The 26,759-nt window shown below is 39.4% G+C and overlaps 1 protein-coding gene across 1 annotated transcript in view; it reads right to left on the reverse strand.

Moving 5' to 3' along the window:
• Positions 1–26,759, reverse strand: part of MAD1L1 (mitotic arrest deficient 1 like 1) — a 330,372-nt gene that overhangs the window by 271,387 nt on the left and 32,226 nt on the right. Inside the window, exon 10 of the mRNA XM_088147972.1 lies at positions 22,336–22,422. Within this exon, the coding sequence (XP_088004098.1) occupies positions 22,336–22,422 (87 nt within the window). The remainder of the gene's footprint in view (positions 1–22,335; positions 22,423–26,759) is intronic.

Consider the following 26,759-nt stretch of genomic DNA (forward strand, 5'->3'; position numbering starts at 1 on the left):
TCCTGCCAAAGGTCAGTTGGTCTCTATTTCTGAAATATTTTGCCTGAAGAAAATCTTCAGGTGTTTCTGTAGGGAAAAGGGGGGAAAGGCACTCCCTTGATTTTCAAAGTTATCTGCAACACACTGCCAAACTGAGTGTCAGAGATAAAAAAAATGTGGACACTTATCTCGAGATTCTTTCTTCCTCCCTTTCTGCTGCTACCATTGTCACAAAAGTTTCATATCCAAGGAGAATTTCCTAACATATATCAAGGTCACCCAGCATCTCAACATAACAGGGAACCGTTTCTGTTTGTAAGCTAAGACAACAGACAACTGGACGCCCCAAGGACAAGATTAAGAGGAACTGAGCCTCTGGGGAAGAGAAGACCACCAAGATTGGGGCAAAAGATCATTCTATGATCTGAGGATGAAAATTATTAAATCTGTATTAAGATGCAAGCTTGAATAAAATTGAGAACTCCAGTTCTCAATATCTGTATTGGCTATTATCCATCTGCTTTCCACGTAAATGCCAACAGTGCAATATCTGGGATCACAGATTAAAATGTTCCACCAGAAGAACTTGTTCCCAGAGGCTGTAAGTTTATTTGAACTTAGCTTTCAACTACATTTGACGACAACACCAAGTAGCTGATGTACAGAAGAACGCCTCAGCTTTTCCACTCCTCAAAAGCATCCTTCGCAAGTGAAGTTGTGCAAAATAACCATCTGAGTTAAAACATCCCTCTGGAAAAACATCCTAGTGTTGCTGTTCCAGGAATGGAAAAACCCGTTTCTTTCTGAGATAGAAAGAGCAGGAGCTCTTGTTTAGATGTCTAGACATTTTTTTGCAATTGAGGAGGAAAAAACCTAACCAAACCTCTCCTAAAGAGAGGACAGGAAGAGTAAAGGGCACTCTGATAAAGAGCAATTAAGAGCATTATGGAATAGGTTTGGTTGCCTGTGTATAATCAATAGATCCCTTTCTTTTCGTCCTTGCAACCGTCAACTCCTTCATTCTGTTCCCACAGAGGAAGCAAATCCATTTGCAGTTCAGGAAGAAACAAAAACCTATAAGCAAAACCCCCAAATTAGGGAGCCTCTCTTTGTTTCCGAAGTCAGCACAATTAGCACAGGGCACAGCAGCAAACACAGCAGTCACATTCCATTAAAAAGTGAATTTATAACATCTTTATGTAGCTAAATGTATCAAGCTCCGGGTCCACCGTTGCTGTAAAGCAGCACCACGTGCTAAGACAACAAACTGGAGAGTTGGACGTACATTTGGACAGAAGATTGATGTATACAAACCACACCCCCCCCAAATGTGCGCTTTTCCAGTACACCTCTTCCTTGCTACATCTCCATCGCTCAGGACCCCAGAAGCATGCCTTCTCTGTAGCAGTGCCTATCTTTGGAATGAGGTACCCCCCCCAGACCTCGCTCTTCACCCAGACCCCTCACTTAGTTGCACCTGCCACCTTTTTTTCATTTTTTATGTTTATGGTAATTTCTTTGCTGCGAGTTGCCCAGAGTCATTGACATATCATCATCCATCATCATCATCTCCTCCTCCTCCTCTTTGGAGCAGGAGAGCAAAATCCTGAAAGTCAATGGAGAAGCCGGCATGGAAGGTTGCAAGTTGCTGGGGTAAGTCTCCCCCACCTGTGCACCCTTCCCCAGCCCCTCTGTACTCATGCCGTGCCAGCCACTCATGCACCCCCACATACCCTCCCGGACCCGTGCCTCCCTCGTATTCTCCGACCCTCACAGCACCTCCCCCATGCACCTCCTCACACCCTTGCACGTCCTCCCCAACCCACGCCACATCCTCACGCACCCTCCCTGTCCCTTACGGTGCCTCCCCCATCCGCCCCCTTGCCCCTCACGCACCCTCCCCACCCCGCACCTCTTGCACAACCCCACACACACCCTCACTCCCTCCCCCACCCAGCAGCAGCCACTTACCTGCCTGCGGGCCTGGGATTTGCACTGCCTGCTGGCTTCCCCACTGACTTTGATTGTGGGAAGCCAGCAGGAAGTTGCTTCGCCTAATGACCATAGGATTCGGTTAATGACAGCAACCGGGACTGCAGGGATTGCTGTTGCTAAGCAATGCGGTCACGCTTTACAATCGCATCGCTTAGCAACAGAAATTCTAGTCCCAATTGCCACTGTAAGTCGAGGGCTACCTGTACTTTCCCAATTTAACCACAGGCAAAGCTCATTTTAAACAGATTGAAAATATATAACTAAACGTAATCAGGAACTGGGCAAATGTGGGTTTGGAACAAGTTTTGCAATGGGAGGCCCTTTCTCTAAGGTTTGGTGGTGTCGAATGAGCTGTGCAAGTAATATGCCTCTAAGAGAGGGGTGATGGGAGTTTTCTGGAGTGGAAAACAGCCCATGAGATAAGACAGACTCCAAGTAGTCCCAAACCTATTTAACAGACCAAAGGCAACGGTCTGTTTTCCAGAAATGAGAAGATGCTCTTTAGAATTTCAGGTCACCAACCAAATTGTACAACCTCCATACATCAAGATTTAATTTTAGGGTACAGATTTATATTTCTGTGAAGGTCTGAGCACAGCTGTACCTTGCCAATTTTTGGCATCGCAGCAATACTCTTTGCACTCATGTTGTTGGCATTTGCATCAGAAACTGAAGCTGTAATGAAAGAATTCTAATAACTGCTGTGTTTTAAAAGTAAGCCCTATTTATGGAATCAATATTGAAACTCTTTTGTACCTTTTTCTCTTTCCTGCCCTATCTAATGGGCTACCCCGTCTCCTCTTTTGGGTAGGAAGCCCAATTTCCATCTGTCTCTTGTTATTACAATGGTCAGATTTGCCATCATGTTGTTTATCATCAGCAGTGTGAGAACTTTCAAAATCATTAACAAACAATCCATTTTTGTAATATGCAAGAGATATGAAGGTGGGAGTGGATTTCTTAAGACCACTGAAAAGCATGCAGGTTAAATGACATCAAGCCTTAAAAACACACACTTAATAATGCAGATTTCTTTTGGAGATTTTAAGATTTCCAAATACGGAGCTGGATACCAAGGCAACTTTCTTAGGATTTGGCATCCTTGCTGTAAATAGTCTCCTCATTCTTCTTCCATTTGATCTATCTTTTTGTTCTTGAGACACTTGTCATATTTTGCTTTATAGTGAATAATGTGTGCCTACATTTCAGCCAAAATGCCGAGAAACCCAAAAGTGATTAATGCCAGTTCAAACACCTGGATGTCCTGCAGAAAAATCATTTATAAAATAGGATAGATGAAAAGAAAGTGTTTAACCTACTACAAAAAAAGTCAGAAAATGTCAAAAGGCATTCTCCCTAGCCAGTTTTAATTTAGTACAGTTTTGATTATAATATCTTTACAGGCTGTGCAATACATAGGTTATGAAGGCTTAATGAAGACAGAGCAAACATTTAAACTGAACATTCTATTGAAGAAGCAGCAAAAACAGTCAAGCACAGCTGGAAAGATGACACCCTGAAAAGAAGCAGGTAATAAATTTAAAGAAATAAATTATGCTCTCAATTTGTTCTGTCACCTTGGGAAGAAAGCTCAACACTAATTACCCAGTAGCTACCATTCACTAACTGCTTTTATAGCATTTTCTTTGGGCTCTGAGAGCAAATCAGGAAATCCTTATTTCTGTTTGATTATTAGATTAAAAAAAAAAAAGAATTGTTGGCCTCAGAATGTGAATTGTGTAAGACAAACTAAAGGTCAAGAAATTTCCTTAAGCACTGTACAAATAAATTGATAGATGAGAATATACTGGTAGAGTCTGTAATTTGAAGTAGAGCAATAAGTCATAAAATAACATTAGAAGCTGGCGACACAGGGAGGGATACACTGCCTGGTTATTCCTCCATACCTCAGACCCAGAGAAAACATTAATTTAGTAACTCAGGGCCATCATCCTTTTTCAAGAGCTATCTTGCTCCCAAGCTGAAGCTCATATTCCTGAAATAAGGATCCTAAACACCAAATGAACATTTAACATATATAAGAAGAAGTATCACAAATATGAACTCAGGAAAAAGAAAACGATTCCTTACATTTAAGGCAAGAGAAACTGTATATCTCTAAGTTGAAGGGACATGGCTTAAGCAAAAGGAAATAAGAAGATGGGGTTAGAATATCAATACTGGAGGGCTTCAGATAATTCTTGAAGGAAGGTACAGTATGTATGTGATAAGAAGATCACACCGTACCTCACAAAGTGATTGTCCTGGACTATCTCAACCAAGTGCTATCACCCTTCTTAAATTCAGTGGCCATGCTGGCTAGACATTATGGAAGTTTAAGTCCCACACATCTGGAGGGCATTGGTGTCAGGCTTCCCAAGCAGAACAGATGGGAGTCACAGACCTTCTGACACTTCATAGCTTGTTTCCTCAGCCTGACTTGACAGAAAGCCCACAGACACAGTTCAGTTAGATTAGACCATGCTGGCTGGGGAATTCTGGGAGCTGAAGTCCATACAGCTTAAAGTTGCCACGGTTGAGAAACACTGGATTAGATTATTTATTATAGGCAAAATGAAACCAACCAAAATAGCTGATTGTCCTCTGACAGTGAGAAGGTATAAATGACTATGAAACCCTCCAGGATTTAAGCCTGTGGCTGCTTCAGATGCTTGGCATGACATTTGAGGGCTCTGAAGTCCAGCCATTATTTGGATGCTTACCTAATGGCCAAATCTGGTCTGGAAGATGCTTGGCCTCAGTCTTTACCATCAGATTGGAAAAGGCATCCTATATCCACATTGAAGAAACTTGCTAATTTCTCCTTCTTCCAGTGGCAGCCTTGGCTCTAACCATACACACGCATGGCAAGACTGCAGAGCAAATACACAGGATCGAATCCTGAATTATTTGTGCTCCTCACCCTTGAAATGCACTGCAAGCTTACTTGATTATCCAACAAATTCCTTCTTAATTAAAAAATAGTAGAAAGGGTCCTAATGAATAAAAGCTTTGCCAGCCTCACTTTATCTACTTTCTACCTTCCTTTCCCATACTCTTCTAAATTCTAACATATTTCACGTCTGAGAATTCTGAATAAGCATATAGGCTGTGGCACATTCAAGCATGTAATACTATTAATCATTTTAAGGTTTCTATCTCAAGTCCTTCATCAGATTTACAGCATCTTGGCATACCCTAACTTACTGTATGCCACATTTCACCTTTTTAAAAATTATTCTTTCACAACCTACAATCCTCAGAGTCCTTCTACTCTCTTCAATTCCCTTTATACTTCCTTTTGCCCAACTAGACATGGGAGAATTCTCCACCACTATGTCTCCAACATGTTTCAGTGTCCAGACAGTATGTCTTCCACCGCCTATATATCATCAAATGCTGTTCTCCTAATTACAGAATAATCATTTTTGAAGTCCAGGAACCATTTGCAAGCTAACAATATCTCTCTGCCTGTTTATGCATTGTTACTCTCAGAATTTCTGTTGCCTTCAGCTTCTCATCAATGGCTCACTTGGGTAGTTCTTCATTCCACAGGTGATATGTCCTATCATGCACATGTGTGAGGTCAGCTGGCTTACCTGTATGTCTATTTATCAAGAGAATAAAAAATCAGATCAATGAATAAAGAGCAAAAACTTAGCAATGTTAAACAAAATCATTTTAAAAAATTGTGACCTGAAGTCCAGCCTACAATAGCTAATTCCAGACATGCCTTTAGAAATTATAACACCTGTATCTTGCCTTTCCTCTTAAAAGTTCAAGAGGGTCTATGGGGGACTGCGATTCAAATAAACAATGAAATGTGACATAACATATAGTGATCTTTTTAAAACTGATTTTGCAGCAAAAGACCCAAGAGAAAGGAATGATTCTGGACTGTAAGAGCAGCTAGGCCTGCATTTCAAATTGTTCAGCCATCATTTCCCTTCACATACACTTTGTTCACAGGGTACTCATCTTACAATCTTTTATCGTAAATCTTTCTATCTTCACTATGTCCATTCTATTCTTATGTAAATCTTGCAAAAGGAATGAAGTAAAAAGCAGAGTTTTAAAAACTCAAGCCGCTGTCTATGAAAGGATATTTATGTCCTCAGAAGATGCTGGAGCAAGACAGTACTTTCTGGAGTACTGAAAGCATTGAAACTATATTTCTATAGATGACAAAACAGTGTTGAAGGCAATTCCAAACAAGGGAAAAACATTCACAAACTGGGCAGGGCATTCCTGGATTAGGGACCTCTTAAGGCAGAAAATAATGTGGACAATTCTGGAAAAGATTTGTTGCCTTTTTGCACAGACATTATGCAGAATATTGGCCCTTAAGACCTGACCAGGTCTTAAAATGCATTCTTGAAAGGCAATCAGAAGATTATGAGAGGTCCTAAACCTTCATACATCATGTCATTCCACTTGGGATCAGAAATGTCCATTTTTCACTCAAGTATTAGATGTTAAGAGAAGAGGATAAGAAGTAGCTGTCATTCTGAATGTGCCAAAGATCTGTATGAAAACTCAAGATTCTTAGTATCTGGGTATATGTGAGAAGTGGAAGGGAAGAATGCATTCTGTTTTATATTATTCCCTCTTTTAGATTGGAGGTTTTCAAAGAAGAGATACACCTTGCTATAAAACTGAAACCACACAAAACTGATGTGCTACACCAATTATTACTAATGAAATGCAAAGAAACTTTATGCACAGATGCTATCCATTTAATTGCCTGCTGCTTCACTCCTTTTCTTCATGTCTATCATATCTTTCTCTCTCCCTCTTGGAGGGAATACCATCAGCCACCATCCCTCCAAAAAGGAAGCTATTTCGAAGAACTTAAAGCAACTCATCAATGAGCTAGATGGGGCGCTCAGAATTCTCTTCCAAGATCCCTCTGAATAAAAATGGAGATCAAAAGCTACTGAAGTATAACAAGGGGACCAGACTATACTCCATAAAGGAGAATATGCAAACAACGCTGCTATTTCCTATTTCTGTATTATTTATGATGGACCGATGTTCACTTGAAATCACATGCTCATGTTGCTTAAAAATTCAGACTTGACGCTTTGAATGTAAGAGCTGGAAAACAACGTAGTCACTTGGGATTCCCCTACCAGACACAGTAGAACTTCACTTAAAAATCTCCAGGGAAAAGGAGCTGGTATACACAGTTCATCCCTCAGTCCATTTCCCTGCTGTTTAAAAAACATCTTTCTTTCTTTCTTTCTTTCTTTCTTTCTTTCTTTCTTTCTTTCTTTCTTTCTTTCTTTCTTTCTTTCTTTTTCTCTTTTCTTTCTTTCTTTCTTTCTTTCTTTCTTTTTCTTTCTTTTCTTTCTTTTTCTCTCTTTCTCTTTCTCTTTCTCTTTCTTTCTTTCTTTCTTTCTTTCTTTCTTTCTTTCTTTCTTTCTTTCTTTCTTTGCCTTCCCTCAATTAAAGATGAGATATGGTTAAATATTTCAAGGGTGTCAGCATTTTAGGTTCAATGCTCTTTTCTCCAGGCTAATGATGTGCCATTCTCTTTGCATTCCTTCACGGATTTCTTTCATGACTTTTTGTCGTCTTAGCATCCACTGATTTATTTACAGGTTTATCCTTCTTCAAGAGGTAGCAAAAGTAGCCATTTTGATGACTTGTGAGCCCAAGTTCGTAGTATACAGTTCTGCAATGGACAGACAGCACTTTATGATCAGCTCTATTAAAATGAGTTTCAATGTAATACAGTTTGTTTCCTTTACTACTAAAAAAAATATAAGAAGGCAATCAAGTTAGCGGAACATAAAAATAAGTTAAGTCCTAAACGTTCCCTTGCCTTCTTTTCTGTGTCATATACAATAAGCCAGGCGGACTGCCGAATAAAAGGAAATTTGGGACAATTTAAAAGGCAAAACACAACTGTGATGTTTCCCATGTGCTGCACTGCAGGAGGCTAGAAACATACACCTTACTCCTAGGGTTTTCAGACTTACTGACGCCTGCCTTCTGAGGGATGTCAAGGATTTTTTAAATAAATAGCCCTCAAGAATACGTTTTCTCAGACAGGCCTCAGCCTAGATCTGTCTCCTTTATAGTGAAAGCCTCTTTCCTGTATGACTAGATACCAATGTAGGCAACCTCGACTTTTTCTTGTGGCAATCATACACGCAAAATGGATGTCAGGCAACAGTGCCAGATGGCATGAATGACTTGTGATACCACTATCCAAATGGTAGTGGTGGTGGTGGAGGAGGAGGGGAGGGGAGGGGGAGATGATCCTGGTTTTTAAGCATGTGTGTCATCTGGATAGATCACTTTAGAGCTATGAGGATTGGTTTTGGCCACAATTCAAACCAACCAGCCAATCCAGGCGCTTACACATTTTTCTCTTCAAGTCTTTCCCTGTGTTGGCTGGGGATGAGAGGACAGTTGCTCCAAAACTTCTGAAAGGCTGCCTCCTGAAGGAGACTGGCATGCATTATCGTCCAGCCTTTCTTCCAAACCCAAACAGTATGTGATGCACATGAAAAAAAAAAGCAGGATCACCTTGTTACAAATTAGCACCGGCTCCACACCTATGCCAAAAGGGATTTTTTGGTCTTTGTAAATTGAAATAGAGGGGAAGAGTGAGCCATATAGCACTACTCGATTTGAAAATGAGCGCACCAGTGCCCGAACCCATGCGAAAGAAAAAAGGGGGGGCAGCCCTACCACTCAAATCTATGCTAAAAGTGTAGTATGGCTTGGTTGGCTTCAACTTAGTGTGATATGTACCCTACCCATTGTGATATCAAAACCACAGCCTATCTCTCAGGATAATGCACAAATCCAGACATGTTTATCCAAATTGTGGCTTATTGTGAGGTATACACTCAGCAAAAAGGTGCTGTAAGGAAAGAGAATGCACAGATCAGTACTAGCTGAGCATGGAAGGTTTTCATAAACTCCACTTAGCTCTTCAAGACAAACCATGTGCTGACTCTCCTTCTATAAACTCTGGGATTTGAATTCTGTTTAAACCAGTTTTACTTTGTTTTAAGCTGAATTAAGTATCATGCCATTTTGTCCAACTATTAGGGGTATGACGTTGTAATGAGCAGTATCTTAGAAACTGAGTATGCAGTGCCTGAATCATAAAAAAAGCAAATTTTGCAGCACGTTAACTGCTCAATATTTCAAAAACATCAGTAGAAACATCATAATCAAATTATATCTTACTCAAGGCAAATAAGATGAGAAGTGTCCAAACAGTTTCCAAAGAAAACATTTATTACTCTTTCAAAAGCAAGCATCTAAGGCAAGTAGCTTATCCATAAAAGAGACTGAAAGAACATTTATATTTTTTTAGCGCTGAAGCACTGTGACAAGAAGAGGTAGTCCACAGGCCTGAAACTCTCAATGCAAAACCTTTAACTGCATAAAATGAAAGGAGCAAGCACCTTGCCCTAATAAAAGCTAATTTCCCCGGAATCCTTAACCCTGGTTAAATAAGCAGCCGGTGAAACAGCACCAAACATTCATATTGAAAACAGGAAAGAAAAAACTGTAGAAAAACAATTAGAAGCATTTTATTCTTTCTCCCTGCAAGAATATGAAAGGAGCAGACTAAACATTTCTACAGCCAAAAAGTTTAAAAGAAATAAATCAGTGCTCGCTCAAGAAACCTAACAACAGTACCAGCTCAACAGGAGAATGACTGAAAAATCATATGACCTTTTTACATTATGCACCATGTGCAACCACATAACACAATTTTCACAGGTGTCAGAAGAATAAAATAGCTTTTCCTCACCAAGTATGTTTATCCTTGAATGTGCTGGGCCAAGAAGATAAAGGTCACAAATGTGTTACCTTGAAATGACATCGCAGAGTCAACATTTTCTGCAAATTCCCAAACACCAAGCAAAGGGCCCGAAAAAACTGAGCAGTAATCACAGACCTATTCCAGAATGATGCCGAATCAATAAAATCTGTTTCTTAATTCTATGCCAGAACATCAATACATCCCTTTTGACATTTTAACCAGAATTCTCATTCCAACTGGTATGCGTCCACAGAGGTCATTTGAAACTTGCTCTAATGCTTTCATGGATATAGCTACAGCAGCTTCAAAAAATAGCATGTTCACATCTTGTCTATGTGTAGTATTACTTATTTTTCCAAATGCGAATGAGACAGTGCTACTTTCAGCTCCCTGAGGAAACCCAATGAATAGACAAAACAATAAAGGTGAATCTTCTTCAGCTATATCACACTGCATATTAACCCTTTATTAACCCTGCACAAGACTCCTGGTCTTTTGAGCTACTGGATGCATTAAGTGGGCCAAAAGGATCCAGTCCCTCGGTAGCTAAAATTGGGGCCTTTCAGATGTTGCTGTACTGCAACTCCCATTATCCCTCATTACTGACTACTAGGGCTGGGGCTATGGGGAGTTGGAATCTAACAATTTTTGGAAGACTGTAAGTTCTCCATTCCTGGTCTACACTCTGGGCCAACATCACATTGACAGCAGCTCTCATGACCCCCTTGGTAAGATGGGCCCTCTTTCTTTCCTTTATCCTACTGGAGCTTGCAGACAAAAGACCAACAAAAAAGAACAACTGTAGTCAACCAGAGAGAGAGAGAAGCAGTAGTTGCCCACTTCTAAGAGAAGCTTCACCAGGTTCAGGTGATGTATTGAGATATATTTAGATTATATGAGGGACCACCTCTCCGCAATTACATCAGGTCCAGCAAGAGGGGCATGTTACAGGTCCCGTCTGCTAAAGAGTTCCATCTGACGGGACCCAGGAGGTGGGCCTTTTCTGCCATGGCACCTGCCCTTTGGAACATCATTCTCCCCAAGGTGAGATTAGCCCCAACCCTATTGGCACTTAGGAAATCCCACAAAACAAAACATGGTTCTTTCAATAGGCTTGGGAATCCCAGGGAGCTCATGAGATGGTTACACTGTGTGTAGGGTGATGGTCCATTCTCCCGTGGTCTTATTTATATTTGTGTTTAAATTGTTTTAAATTGTTGTTTCATATTTGTTTTCACTGGTTACTTTATTGTACGCCACCCAGAGTCATGTCTGTGTGATGGGTGGCTATATAGCAGAAATGAGCAGAATATTTTTTTAAATGAAGCCAGCATCTTCTTCTACGTATGCCTCAGATAGATACATGTCGGCAACCCAAAATGCAGCTCACCTTTTAGGAAAGACAGCATCTGCATTAATATTAAGGTTATGCTAAAAAAAGGTATGTATAGGCCAATCCCAAATAGGATCTGCTAAGAGGAACAGGCATAAAACGTTGCAGATATAGCTTCCGTGATGCTCTTCTGGGATGAGAATGAATTAAGGGCACATCTGGAGGGCCAGGAAAGTAGCTTCCATAGCATGGAATCAGGAATAGAGAACAATACACTCCCAGGGCATTCCCTGGGCATCAAAATGGCAAGTGCAATCTTTACACACCACCCAAAATAAACCAAGGCCACAAAGTGCAAGCTATTTACTCCATGGCATCTAATGAAACTCCTAAATCTCCTTGTCTAATGCCAGATGCCCACAGTTAACCAGAGAGAACTCAGCAGATGCTTCAGATCTGCATTGTATCAAGCTGGAGGAAGTTTTAAAGCTGAAAGCTCGCCTTGGGGGCTCCCCAGGAAGTGTTTTTCCAAGACTGCTGCACTGGCACGAAGTTATTCACCAGCTTTTACCTTCCTCCCTTTCATATGTAACATTTTTAATCTAATTGGCTTCAGGATTTATAATCTCAGCGACAGTGTTCCGGCTGTGCTGCACAAAATGCTGTTGTTGTTTTAAACAGGATGGGTGGAAAAAGAATGGGAAGGAAATGAGCAAAGGCTGAAAGCTCCATCTTCTGTCCAGAACAAATTCTGCAGCCAAAAGATTTCTCCAGTGCACCTGCTGCTTTTTAACTTCATTTATTCCAAGGAAGGAAATCCACAGCTTTAAAGAAATGATTTTCTGCTCAGAGAGAAGCTCTGCCACCTGACAAGTTTTCTGCATACACAAGGAAAAATTAATCTAAAACTGAAGTGCAACAAACCCAGACAGACTATGAAAAGACTAGATTAAGCAAGGGGGGGGGGGGAGATGCAGTTAAGGCAGCAAAAAATTAACATTTCACCATCAGCACTGTACAATGAAAAGGTTTGTCAGGCACCCACTTAGTTGACACATGTTCATATCTGTCAGCATTTACATGATAAGTCCCAATTTTCAGCCATTGTTGATCAAACCAAACAAAATTTGGTATGCAACTTTTCAGGCCCAGATGCTGAAATAAATTATGCACATTAGTCATTTACGTTTCAGAGCAGCAAAGAGAATTTTGGGGGGGGGGGGTTGCTACTTACAACAATTTGAATATTTTGCTAGGCACAGCTAAACAAGATTGCTTCCTAAGGAAACTTCTCAAGATAATGAATCCTTTACAAGAAGTTAAGTTATTTATTTATTTACTTACTTACTTACTTATGGGTGTTTGGATAGATGGATGGATGGAGAACTTCTATCCACGCTTGACTCACGGATAAGGCCACAGAGTTAACTACATGTTATTATAATTTAAAGTAATGTATTGGGAACAAGCAGAGACACAATGAATGCATGTGCACAGAGAGGTAACTAAATGTTCCCTAGGTAAATGTGCCATAAGTGGCAGGAACAGGTGACACTCCTGTGCCAGAATGGCCATCACTGAGGCTTGCTCTCCAACTCATCTTGAGTGAAAGCCAGATGACAGGCTTGCTGTAATGCGCCTTCATCTATACTGCCTTTGAGCACACCTGTCAAAAGGATTATTCCTATCACCAGGTAAGTTATCAGGCAGAAATTTATTCAACAAGTGCATTTAGACAGAAAATAGCAAATGACTGATTAGCTGGAAAATTCATCAGAATTATGCACCGGTACCCCTGTATGGCTTTTCAGACAATTTACTTTAAAGATATCATTACATTTTACAGTCTGCTCTTTAAGTAGATTGGTAGCTTCACGATGGCTAGCAAATCCTAACATACGCTTGCACTTCCTTCTAGAAACCAACTCCCGTTGCAATGTATTGTTCTCTACACATTTGACTATTTGACTGTGAAGTTATCACTTCAGCCTTAAAATACACATTATTTAGAAGCTTCTAAAGAGGAAAAAAAAACCCTATCTTTCCAGTACAACTACTACTGATGCAACCATACTTTTCAAGCAAGATTCAGCCATTATAAAAAAATCAAGTTTATTTTGAGGTACTCAAAGTAGACAAGAGGGGGAAGGGTCAATGGACTAATAACAATCTGATTTGATATAAGGCGAATTCAAATATATTTAATGAATAAGAGTCATAACCAAATCTTCTAGTTAACAGTCGGCCACAGCACCATCTGGAATACGCGTAGATAATCTGAGGACTATCTTGAAAATCAACACATTGCTGTCCACGTTGCACCAATGTAGTGATGCACACTCCCCATACTCTGGGAACAGTCAATTGAACAGGATTGGGCAACAACCAATGTCCTGCAGATATTCTGGACTCCAATTCCCATCAGCTCCAAAGGTAAGAGACCGTCCTAACCTTCCGAAGGGCACCAGGTTGCTTGTCCCTACAATACAACACTGTCCATATGGCTTCCACCATTAAAAATTGATTACCTCCTAAAATGGTTATGTAGAAATATGTTGATTGAACTTACTAAGTTTCTGTGGGAACAAGGATGACAAATCTATGAGAATAAAACATTGCTGAAAGGGAAAGAGCTGACATTTTTGGACTTTTTAATTTAGTTTTTTGGGGGGGAAGGGAGAAGTTTGGAAGATTTAAGGCAGTGCTTCCTAAACCTAGGTAAATTACCCAAAATTGAGTAAAAGTGGTTTTTCTTTGGGTAATGACACACAAACCCATTACCCAATCACAACAGGGACATTTAAACTGACTTAAAGAGTATCACATGTACTAAAATATATTCAAAAATCTCCCAAAGAATTCCTATTAAGATGAAAATCTTAATAGGTACCATAGGTACTTAATAGGTACAATGGTAATTTGTTGAAATGACATAAAGATCATTCAATGATATTGTTTTTATAATACAGGTAATACTCAAGTTACAACCATTCGTTCAGCGACCATTTGAAGTTAGGGTTTTGGGTAATGAAGGAAAAAGTTTGGAAGCATTGGTTTAAAGGATGAACTATTGCACTCAATGCAAAGCATAAAGGTAACATAAAGACTGTCCTAATTTGGTGACAGGAAACTGTTAACAGGGGTAATGAGTGCCTTACATTGCAACCATTTTGACTCTTAAAAGACACCAACAATGGATTCAAAATTTTGGCCCCACACATTCTGGGTGCAACAAAGGGGGAGCTAATCCAGCCCACAGATCATAGTTTCCTATCTGGATCTAGGTCTTGGCTGCCACTTTAAAGAACATATACTTGAAAGTGCCCATTTCAAAGCTTTTAGATGAAGCTGAGACAGAAGCAAGGATCAAATCTTTACAATTATGATACTCATTTTAACTGTAAATTTAAAAAAAAACCCATAGTGTCATCTCCACATACAGGTAGTCCTCGCTTACCAACTGCCTTGTTTAGTGATTGTTTGAATGGTCATATGATTGTTACTTGTGTGCTTTGCAACTGACTTGCAACTAGCAAGATTAATAGAGAAGGCAGAAGTAAAATCGTCAATTGCAGTCACATGTTTCACAACAACTACAGTGACTCACTTAATGACTAAAGGGTAACTGAGGCCATAAGCCCATTGTGGTCATGTGATTTTCCACTTAGTGACCGCGGCACTTAGTGAGAGTTGTTGGTCCCAATTGTGGTTGCTAAGTGAGGACTACTTGTAAAAGGCATCCTTTGCTGTACCCAGCATAGACAATTTACATTTAGGTTAATTTTTATATCACCACCTGAGAGTTAGTAGTAATTAATCTAATTGTAATAAGTGGCTGTTAGCAATAGCAAGCTAGGCAATGAAAGACGGTAGGAAATAAAGTGCGAAGAAACTAGGGAGAACATTATTTCATCTGCTACTTGGAAGTCAAGCCAGTGTATCATGGGCCTGGAATCGTAAGAAACTTGTAGCAGACTGCTAAACAAAAAGCTTTCCCATCCAACTGTGCCAAAATAGCTCAGAGCCCCATCATTACGCTGCTGGCTAGCTTTCTATGCAATGCTTGCCAGACATGCTAACTTAGATGCTCATTTCTAAACAAAGCCAAATAAAGAACAAGATGACAGCATCCAATTCACTTATCACAAAAGAAAGAAAGAAAGAAAGAAAGAAAGAAAGAAAGAAAGAAAGAAAGAAAGAAAGAAAGAAAGAAAGAAAGAAAGAAAGAAAGAAAGAACCTAAAGTATTACCACAACCATTCTAACCACATTGCCAAAGCAAAAGATAAATAAACTGGAGTAAGCAACGGATGGGACATCATCAATCTTCATTTGGGGCTACGTTGATATTCCAAACATTAAGAAAAGGAGATGCCAAGGGAATAAAATTTCTTTAATGACAACAGCCTTTTATCAAGTTACAGCCCAAGTGACACTGATTCTTCCACTACCCGGTATGAAATGTGCACCTTCAGTATTTCATTGTGTTGAGTACCTCAGCTGTAACTGACAAGATGTCAAAAGATACAGAAGAAGTAGCACAATAAATGTGTAACGAGCTCTCTATACATACTTTACCACTGTGATAGACATACAGTATCAGGCTGAATAGAAAATAGCACAGGGAAGCTGTACACAAACGGGTCCTAAAGTCCTAGACTTTAGCATCAAATTCCAATGCAGTTTCATTCCATTGTGCCTCCAAAGAGTCTGGGGCAACACATATGCTCCCTTTGCCTTATGCCTATAAAAGACCTATCTGCTGATTTAGGCTGAGGCATGGTGACTAATTAAATGTCATCCACCAAATAATGGCTGAGAGAGGTTTGAAAGCAGGTCTTGGTGTTCTCAGGCCAGCATTTGGCCTACCATACTGTTACCAGCAGCTCCCATACATTCTGTCCTCATGCCAGATTTTAAGGGGAAGTCCTACTCTGTTTCCTACCAACTTCAGAAGGATAAGGGTTGGGACACAGAATTGGCTCTTCCTGGTTATACCATCCAGCTTGTTGACCTCTTTCATGTAGGAGGCACTTCAAATCTCTTCCTTAATATCTTTCTGATACCTACTGAACTCTTTCATCTTCAATACACCTTTAGAATAAGTTGTACCCGCTAATATTTAGTCATTCATTCATTCATTCATTCATTCATTCATTCATTCATTCATTCATTCATTTTCTTTTTACCCCACCCACCCAAGAAACATATCAGGGCAGATGACTATATTAAAATAAACATTAAAATATAAATATGTAATCATTAAAGACAGCTAGTGTGGTTGGGTTTTAACCCAACAGTTTGATGCCATTCAAGTTGGCATTAAGGCACTTCTTGAGGAAGAAAGTTCCTCACCTGAGTCATCACAACTGAGAAGGCTCCATCTCATGCCATTGATCCCTGTATTTTCTTTAATGATGGAAACTCTAAGCATATCAGAAGGTTCATACTGTAATATACAAAGTCCTAATCATTTCAGGATTTTTCTGGGTCAAGACCAGTACCATGAATGTGCCCAGAAATGATGCACAACATTGAAGTCCCATAAATGGGACTTGGATAAAACTGACTGGCTATGTTTCTTATTTTGTTCTTAGTTTTGTGCTGCTGAAAATCCTCCTATTGTTTAAAAGATTTTTAACTGACTTTTAAAAAAATTATACAGACAATCCTGTTTTTTAAATTATATTTTGATGCCTTTGTTTTCTATAAATTTCAATAGCATACTAAAATAAATAACCTCATGATCTCAAACTGAAGTACATTGACTCATCAAGCCATGATGTTAAAAAACTCAGAACTGGCTGGATTTACACATCACACTACACCACAGGTGAAGATTCCAAACTGTGTCTGAATTCACACCAATCTGGCTTGGAGCAACATGTAAACATTGGATGTTTCGTACCAGAGAGTACTGCAGACTGAAGGTTAATTTGTTCTTTTGGAAAACAAGCATCTAAATAAACAGGCAGCACAACATATCCATTAGATGTGTCCTATACCAGACAGGGTGGTGGTTAAGCACTACTAATACAACCCTTGGATAAACGAGAAAAAGAAGACATCAACTTCTCAAAGGGAAATTGTTCCAGGAAAAAAAAAAATGGTTAATTAAACACTATTCTTCTGTAATTGCTCCAACTCTCAGCATCAGATGTATTAGCAACACCCAGCTGTCCCAAACAGATTTGTCTCAGATCTTGCTGTGTGTGTAAAACAAACTCAAATAAAGGCAGGAAGCCTACTCCACTGCTCAAGTTATGCTACTTGAGCATCACAGAGGGTCCCCCCCCCCAACATTAACAATAATATTACCGGAGAAGCTGTGCACCATCTGTGTTGTCTTCCTTATGGTTTTTTTGGACCATCCCAAACAATCTCTCTGACATTAATATAAAGGGAGATGGTTTCATTCTGTCTTTCAAGCTGCCTTTAACTTGGGCAGAAGTTTAATGAAAGGTAACTTTATCAAAAAGAAGCGAGGTGCATCAGAATTCCGATAGCAAAAGAAGTGTTGTTCATAATACTGTATAAATAATTCCTATGTATATGTATATTTAAAGATAACTTCATTTGAAGCACTTTCACAAATTTGAAGGTAGAATTTGTTTCCAAACTTATTAGCATTCTTCTGTCTTTTTTCAGACTCTGGCTGAGCCAAGAGAAAGACCTTAATCATAAAGATGCTACTGGTTTCCATGAAGAAGAGAGAAGATCTAACGCTAGAGCTAGCACTGCAATCAAACTGTTGTATCATACTAAAGTACCTGATTTGACCTAGATTACAAGCAACATTAGGAAGGGAGCCTGCTCCAAACTCATTACAGATTTTACCCAGAAAATACGACAAGGCATATTACCTTTCAAATCAGTAGATCCATCTTCATATACAGATCAGCCAGTATTCTTCAAAATTCTGACTTATTCCGAATAAGTGTGTTAATTCATGCTCTCCCCAAGCTTCCTCTGCTACCAGATACATCCAAATAATCAAATAATGTACCAATAACGATATTAACAATGACAGCTACCATGCATTGTGGAATACGAGTTGTGGGGTAGCATTGGTCGCATTTTTTGCTACAATACTACATCAAAGTTTAATTTTGAAGCGGGTGAAGAGAGATGCACTTAACAAGGCTAGCTAGAGAATAATATTGATTCCACTCTAATTCCAATAGTAGGAAGAATTGAACTGGGCCCCAGCAGGAGGCGGGGAAGGAGAACTGTCATCAATATCCAAGTGGACTGAAGGGGTGAGGGTAGAAAGTCTAATTAAGAACACATTTGAACACCCTTCATCAGGTGCGCTCTGCCTCACCTCAATCATAGGGTTTGGCTTCGGTGCCAGCAACCAAGAACTTCAAACCCACTGTCCCATCCAATAAGGTAACAATCAACAGTAAAATCAAATGTCAAGTAACAGAGGGATCAAGAGAAGGATCCAGTTGGTCCAACACTCTGGCAGAACACTGGGCCGGACCCTCCCTCACTGTTCAACCAGGGTTGCTGTTGTAGGGAAAAACAGGAGGAGGAAGCATCCTGTGCTCCTGTACGGAAGGTGGGGCATAGATCTAACGAGCAAAGAAAAGAAAATTAATAAAGTTAGTTGTTCTCCCCTATTTCAGCAAATGCCATTCTACAATTTTCTCTTTCCCACAACCCCCCAACACTAAAACCCCCAAATTTCTCTTAAGACAAATTCAAAAGAAGCAGGCTGTACCCGTAGTTAAGTCTGCTCTCCAGTTTTACAAGTAAGGATGTGATCTTGTGTAGCAAATTGCTCCCTTGTGTCATCTTTGCCATGGCTGGTTTGTCTTCTAAAGCCATTCACTGATGCTCCTCAAGTAAATTAGCACTTAGACTTTTTTCAAATGGAGGAAACAGGGGATTGTTTTGTCAGCCAGCAAGGAGGGAGGCTGGAATACAAGATAACTTTAATAAGCCTTCTTAGAATACAATTCCCTCCCGCCCATCGGAAAATATTAACACATTCTTAAAGAACAAATATATTGAGAAAAAACAGACAAGAGTGCTGCCAGAACTTCTAACTGACTTGCATCCTCATAGCAGGTTTGCACAAACTAGTTTACTTGCCTGCCCCCCAAAGCTGCAAAGAGCAAGTGCGCACTGAAGGTCTTGACCACTCCCTAAATTTTCCACTACTGTATAATAGTTGACAGGAGTCCCTAGAAATGTTATCTTCCAACAATGAAGGACCTCAAAACATTGAAGAGCTTCTAATGGGAATGGGCCCCTGTTGTGACTTTCACCCAGTGTCATTTTCTCACTTGCTTTTTAACTGATCTGAAATGAAGAAGTCCATCTTCTGAAGATAAAGGCAAAACAGAGGCCATCTCAGACTTAATACAAATCATGCAATGGGAATGGAGTGATCATGTGTTGAAGATGTCTGAACAAAATTGCCTTTCAGCAGCGTCAAGAAACCTACGTGGAAATGCCCACAGGGTGAAGTTCTCCTTAAAGACATGTTCAAAAAGAAGCAGAAAACGTTTTTTAAGCCCCTAAACCTTACTTGGAAGGAGTAGAGCAGACACTGACAAGTTCATCTAGCCACAATCACTTCTAATTGCATGCAGTGGAAACAAATAATAAAATGCAGTGGAAACAAATAATAAAACCAATGTGTGTGCCTCTCATACCCGAGGAGACAGGGGTAGCTGCAATAAGCGAAGTATTAATTAACATGATGCTGTTTGCTTGCTGGTATAAACGGGCATGGTTGCCACCACAATGAAACTTCAGAAGTGGGTGTGCTAAACTACATCTTCCCCATGGAGTCATAACCAGTGGAACATCACTAAATCTACGGAATATCATACTCAACTCTACCATTTGTTTCTATGATATATAACCTACTTTTAGGAGGGAACATCCCCAAGGTGCCTCAAAACAATTGATGAAATGCAAACCATAAAAAGACAGGAATAAAACACAGTACAGCCATCAAAGGAAAATACATTTATGTAATGTTTTAAAAATATATTTTAGAAACACACATTGAAAAAAAATCCTTCCACTGCTGAAACTTAATAAAAATGGCACCTGACTGATCACATCTGGCAAAAAGAGTTCCACATTTTGGGGACTACAAGGGAAAACCCTTTTTCCTGTGCTTCAATGTTCCCATCTCTAGCCTCAAAGGGATAGATAGAGGTTGATTATGGTCAGAATGAAAAATAAAACATGTTAAAATAAGAATCAAAACACAAAACAGGATAAGAATGTTACAACTGGTGGGAAGTTCATCGGAGGGTAGTCAAGATGTGTCTAATTTTACAGGTAGTATCACAAAATGTTGGTACGTTCAAGGAAACTAAATCATACAGATCTGATAACAACAACTATATATAAAAAAGATGGGAATCTCCCAGGTGTTTTACTAGGTAAAGAGTTATATCTTGAATCCTTATAGAGGGTACAGTATAACAGGACATGAGCTGTAGCTTCAACAGCCCCTGGTGCACAGGGGCACAGCCTTACCTGATAGGGAACTTTTCTGTATCGGCCCTCCAAAACTGTTGAAGGGAGAGCATTGAAGCATGCTAAAGTTAGTGCTCCTTGGAATTTGGAGATGGTTATATCAAATACCTTGCTGGTTTGAAAAAGGGGGACTGACTACTCAGAAAAGCATTCTTGGGTAGAGCAGCTCAAAGATCTTTAGAAGAAGCATGGAGCTGTGGCTTCCAAGCAACTCTATGGCCAAAAATGAGAACTATAATTCAGCAACACTTACAGATCTATATCAAGCCACTTTTGTTTGACAGCTTTTTAGATTTCTGGATGCTGCATGACATTCAGAAAAGTCAAATCATAAACCATAGGTAAGCTAATCCTCATCAACTGACCAAAAAAAAAAAAAAGGTCCCCATATCCTAAAAGACAGTCTTAGAGCACTAAAATTAAGCTAAGCCTATACAGTTTTACCAATTCTCAAACCAGATACCAACCTAGTCCTTGGAATGTAAATCTAGAAGCAACAAAATGGAGGGCCTAAGGTCATGCTATATTATCAATTGCTGAAACCAATCAGATGTCATGATCACAACCATTACCCACCATTTCAAAATTGTTTCAACAGTAAAGGTAGTAATCTTTTTATTAAACAAAAAAAAATGTCCATCAGATGTTTTGTGTATCACATCATAAAATTTGCTTTTAAGGAGCTCAGGATGCTGTCCTGTCAATTTTGAAATAAAGGAACAGTCAAAAAATAGGCATTCAATTGCCACTTAAAAGAGAATAAAACATTACAGAGGAACTGAGCTCTTGATATTTGGAAGCTGAACAAATCATAGTGTCTTGGAATTTCTTGAAAGCTATCATTTCCAAGAGTCTTGTTTTTAATCAATTGCACTTATTGTTCTTTCAAATCAAAACTTTCTCTTAATTGCTCTTCCTTTCCCCTTACCTTACATTTAAACTACCTACGTCCAGCATCAACAAGCAACCATAAAAAGCAGTTTTCTGACCAAAACATTATTCCTACCAATTAATACACTAAATAAGAACATTTTGTACGATAGATCATGAGCTAAATGCTTGGAGGAGGGGGAGGAAACTGTTACCCACCCATAGAAGCATTATGATCAGGCTCAACTCCACCTAAAGTTTGAGCCCAGACAAGATCAATCCAGTCCTACCACCTATTTCCAACTTAAAAAGCAGACTTAGGTTATTGGCAGGCCTTCTGACAACATTTCTAGAGCTCAGTGAGGATTTGAAATAAAGAATAAAAAATGAACCAGGTAGGCAACAAACAATATGTTTTCATCACTGCAAGGCATTTTACAATCCTAGGGAGACTTCTGCCTGAGAGACTTCCAAATCTTATCTCAATGTTCTGGGCTTAAAAAATATTTCAACCTCTTTTGCCCAGGTAATGGTTCTCGCATATTTCCATCAAGGTCATCTTCCTTACACTCTACAGAAGGATTCAAGGCATGTTTAGACTGCAAAGCTAAACAGACCTTAGATGTTTTAACCATTGTTCACTTCCAAAACCTTGGTAGAAACAGAATAACTTATAGCTCAATGATTTTCCTCACATTGTAAACTCATACTCACATCTCTCTCTCTCTTCCTCTTTTTTTGTCTCACACACACATACAAGCTAAACAGCAGCAGCAACAGCTTGGGTTAAAGTATGTATGGTTTATTCTTAAACATCAGAAGTACCATTAACCCAGTTAGAAATACAAAGTCCCTACCTGCTCGAGATGGCAGAGTTCTGTTCTTTCAGAATAAGCTCCCGTTGTTGCAGGGCAATTATGTGCCTGGAGAGATCATCAGGACTCCTACATAATTGAAAGAGATAAAGATATGAACATGCTAAGGGTTAAAAACAGCATATTTTCTTATTGCAGAAAGACCCACATTGCTGTAAGATGATTAGAAGGGGTATGTAAAATGACACTGTTGCAGAATATTTAAACATCTATCATTTGTCGGAAGGAAGGAAGGAAGGAAGGAAGGAAGGAAGGAAGGAAGGAAGGAAGGAAGGAAGGAAGGAAGGAAGGAAGGAAGGAAGGAAGGAGGTAGAATCCATCTGGAATTCTAAATTTATCATATAGAAATGAAGATGCTACTGTTAGACATTATGTCTTCTGGAAAAGAGTTTCCTAAACAGAGAGGAACACAACTTCAAATCACTGGTATTTTTCTTTTTCTTTTCTTTTTCTTTTATTTATTCATCACATTTTCCAAAGACTCCTACCAAGATTCAAAGCTGTATGTTGGCAAATTCACTGCTAATTAAGCAACATGGCTCGCTCTGCTTGGGAACACTGGGGAGGGGGGAGAGATTCTAATTGTTTTAAAAGTAATTGTCTCCTATCAGATAGGCAGACATGGAATTGTATTATCAAATGCAAGCTGTAGCTGGCATAAACATACTTAAATGATGCTCCTTTTGTTAAACTGATGCAAAATGTACCCTCAGTAGATTAGACAAAACATTCCACTTAATACCAGTTATGTCAGCTATGAATATCTGGTGTTACCGAGAAGAAACAAGTAGAGATGTCAGACTCAGTTGATGATTTGATATTATTTGAAATATGCAGGTTGTAAACAACCACTTGTAAGAATCCCCTGCAGGCAAAGAACCAGACAGAGAATTAAAAGATAATAGAATTTTTTTTCCTCACATCGGCAACCTATAGCACCACTGGAAAGGTAAAAGAAGGTTAACATGACTAAAGATTTCAGCCAGCAAGTAAAGGACAATAATGGTTCCGTAGGCTTCTAAAACTCAGTCAGGCCCAAATTACTCTCTCATTGAACCAATGAAATAATGTGACTCATTCTCTGAGCCTGAAGCAGATTTCTATACCCTGTACAGCACTGCCCTCTGTTGAATCAAAGGCTACAGAGGACTCACGCAGAAGGTTTTCAAGGCAATGATAAATGTATAGTAGGGAAGAGACATGCACTGACTGTAGCTAGAAAGCACTGCAGTAGAGAACTAGATTGAAAAAAGTTTTTTGGCACCGGGGAGACTCTTTTGAAAATGCTAACAGAATGGATGTGACACTCCCACACACACAAAAACACAATTTGCTTCAATACTGTACTTTCTATTGCCAACACCCCTATCACCTCCCAGGTGCCCTTTTCACATAGGTAGAAAATTCATTCTTGAGCACAAATCCATTCCTGGGGAGAGGGGAAATCTATTTAAAGCAACCAATGAGTTTCAGTTGGGCGGGAAATATAACATAAATCAACTAACTAACTAACAAGTTCATTAAATAGACTGTTCTGTACAGACACCTTAACTTTCTTCCTCTTTAGAAACGTATGTATGGGATTTCCAAGATCTTCCTCCTATCTATTGCATAATCCCCTTCCAAAAATGTTAGAAGGAAATCATTTGCTCCTGCATCTTCTTGTGATCTAACCCAGCAAAAGGAAGAACATTTTCTTTGAGTTCTTGTTTAATCTCCTTTTGTCATCATGGCAAAGTTGTTCTTTCTTTACTACTTGTGTCACTGTCTCTGAAATACACTAAACTTCTCTGCCCTCCCATGCCAATAGGAGGCAATTAACTTTTTATGTAGATGCCCCAACCCCTTAGCAACTTTAACCTTGGGCATTTCCTTTACAAGGTAGGTAAGTGTAATACATTTTTGACCATTTGGTTACGGACCTAGACATTAGAAACATAAAATGGAAGAGTATATAATTAACAGACGAAACCTAATAGAAATTACATAATTTTAGAGAAGAAGATTTTTTTAAAAAAGGTTAGAGAGACTTAATTGCCTGCATCAAATTCTGTTTCTTCAACTCAAGGGTCAGCAGTACTAGAATTCAAGCACATCTAATTAAAATTAGCCAAAGGCTCACTAGAAACAGAAGGAGAAGCAAATATAGCACATTTCCTACATATGGAGAAAGCAAGTTTAAGAAAGCATGCCCAGTAAAATGACAGATATGCATGCAGATGTTTTAAAAGGACAGGGCACAAAAATGAGAAAATGAAAACTGTGGCTGGATTTATCCAACGCTGTAAGCATCATAGTTTGTCTGATTTTGGCTTCATGCACAGTATAGGAAAACAAAGCCAACCTTAGCTTATTAAATAAATCATTTAAACAACCATGATTTAGTGGGATATGTGACTGAGACTATAAACATGAAAAGGGGCAGAGATCACACAAGAAGACAAATATAGTTTTATTTAGACCCTTTGAGCTTCTACATCAGGGGATCCCAAGGCTGCACTGCAGTCTCAAATGCTTTCAGTGCAGCCCTTCAAACACTTCCAAAAGTTGCCAAGAATTGTACTTTTTTATGTGATAGTAGTGGGAAGTTATTAAAGACAAGGGGAGCATTCATATTAACAAGAATATCACTGTTTTTGTTTGATTATTTCAAAATATTTAAACACTGGTCAAGGCAAGAGTTTGACTTCAGGTAGGCACGGGGTGAATTAAGACTCTGAAAAGTGAACATTCTGATTGCAGGATTCCAAAAGACCTTTTCACATAAGCATTATGTTTATACAGAAAGTCACTTGGATAAGTTACAACCTTGATTCCCATTCTGAATTGGACTGTATGCACCCAAGCTTCACACAACACTGTGAAGGATGTGGGACCTCTTCCAGCTCTTTCTTATGGCATAGATTTGATCATGGATTGAAGGGTTGACTCTACTACTCATTAAGATGCAATAATAATTCTTTTAGTTTAAGACCCTAACAGATCATGGTCATTTCCTTCGTTACTCTACTAACAGTTACAAAGTCATGCTTGAGTTTGGATGAACAGTGTACAAGAGTTACTCTTTTCCATCTACTCCTTTCCATTCTCCTACCTAAAGATCATGTTTTTAAACATGTTTCTTCATATAGCAAGACCCCATACAGAGAGAGAAGATTATATTTCTACAGTGTCACAAGATCTTGAACTGTATGAGGTAAACCTCCCCACTGCATGTCCTGTCCCTCAGGCCTGGGTTTGGAAATATAAAGTCCTTCGCTTTTATCATTAAATACTTAGCAAAATTTTCATCCATAATAATTATACTGATCTGAAAGACCTGCTCATAACATGTCTTCCTAGATGACATCAACTTTTAACGTTATTCCAAAGTGGGCCTTCTGAACAGATTTTGCTTCTTGGGCTTTAGATTAAAATCAAGGAATATGGTATATAATATGCCACAAACACAAGAAGCAAATTCAAAAATTATCCTGTAAATTTCATCATAGGTATACCTCAACTATGAGAGACAAAATGGGAAAAAAATCCAGAAAATCACATTGTCTGATTTTTAAAGAATTTATTTGCAAATCATGGTGGAAAATAAGTATTTGGTCACCTACAAACAAGCAAGATGTCTGGCTCTCACAGACCAGTAACTACTTCTTTAAGAGGCTCCTCTGTCCTCCACTCGTTACCTGTAGTAATGGCACCTGTTTGACCTTGTTATCAGTATAAAAGACACCTGTCCACAACCTCAAACAGTCACATTCCAAACTCCACTATGGCCAAGACCAAAGAGCTGTTGAAGGACACCAGAAACAAAATTGTAGACCTGCACCAGGCTGGGAAGACTGAATCTGCAATAGGCAAGCAGCTTAGTGTGAAGAAATCAACTGTGGGAGCAATAATTAGAAAATGGAAGACATACAAGACCACTGATAATCTCCTTTGATCTGGAGCTCCACGCAAGATCTCACCCTGTGGGGTCAAAATGATCACAAGAACAGTGAGCAAAAATCCCAGAACCACACGGGGGGACCTAGTGAATGACCTGCAGAGAGCTGGGACCAAAGTAACAAAGGCTACCATCAGTAACACACTACGCCACCAGGGACTCAAATCCTGCAGTGCCAGACGTGTCCCCCTGCTTAAGCCAGTACATGTCTGGGCCCGTCTGAAGTTTGCTAGAGAGCATTTGGATGATCCAGAAGAGGACTGGGAGAATGTCATATGGTCAGATGAAACCAAAGTAGAACGTTTTGGTCTAAACTCAACTCGTCATGTTTGGAGGAGAGAGAATGCTGAGTTGCATCCAAAGAACACCATACCTACTGTGAAGCATGGGGGTGGAAACATCATGCTTTGGGGCTGTTTTTCTGCAAAGGGACCAGGACGACTGATCCGTGTAAAGGAAAGAATGA

Source organism: Python bivittatus, unplaced genomic scaffold (genome assembly GCF_059951505.1).
Source record: "Python bivittatus isolate LINGU-HERP-01145 unplaced genomic scaffold, Pbiv_v1 ctg000560_np1212, whole genome shotgun sequence".
Taxonomy (NCBI): domain Eukaryota; kingdom Metazoa; phylum Chordata; class Lepidosauria; order Squamata; family Pythonidae; genus Python; species Python bivittatus.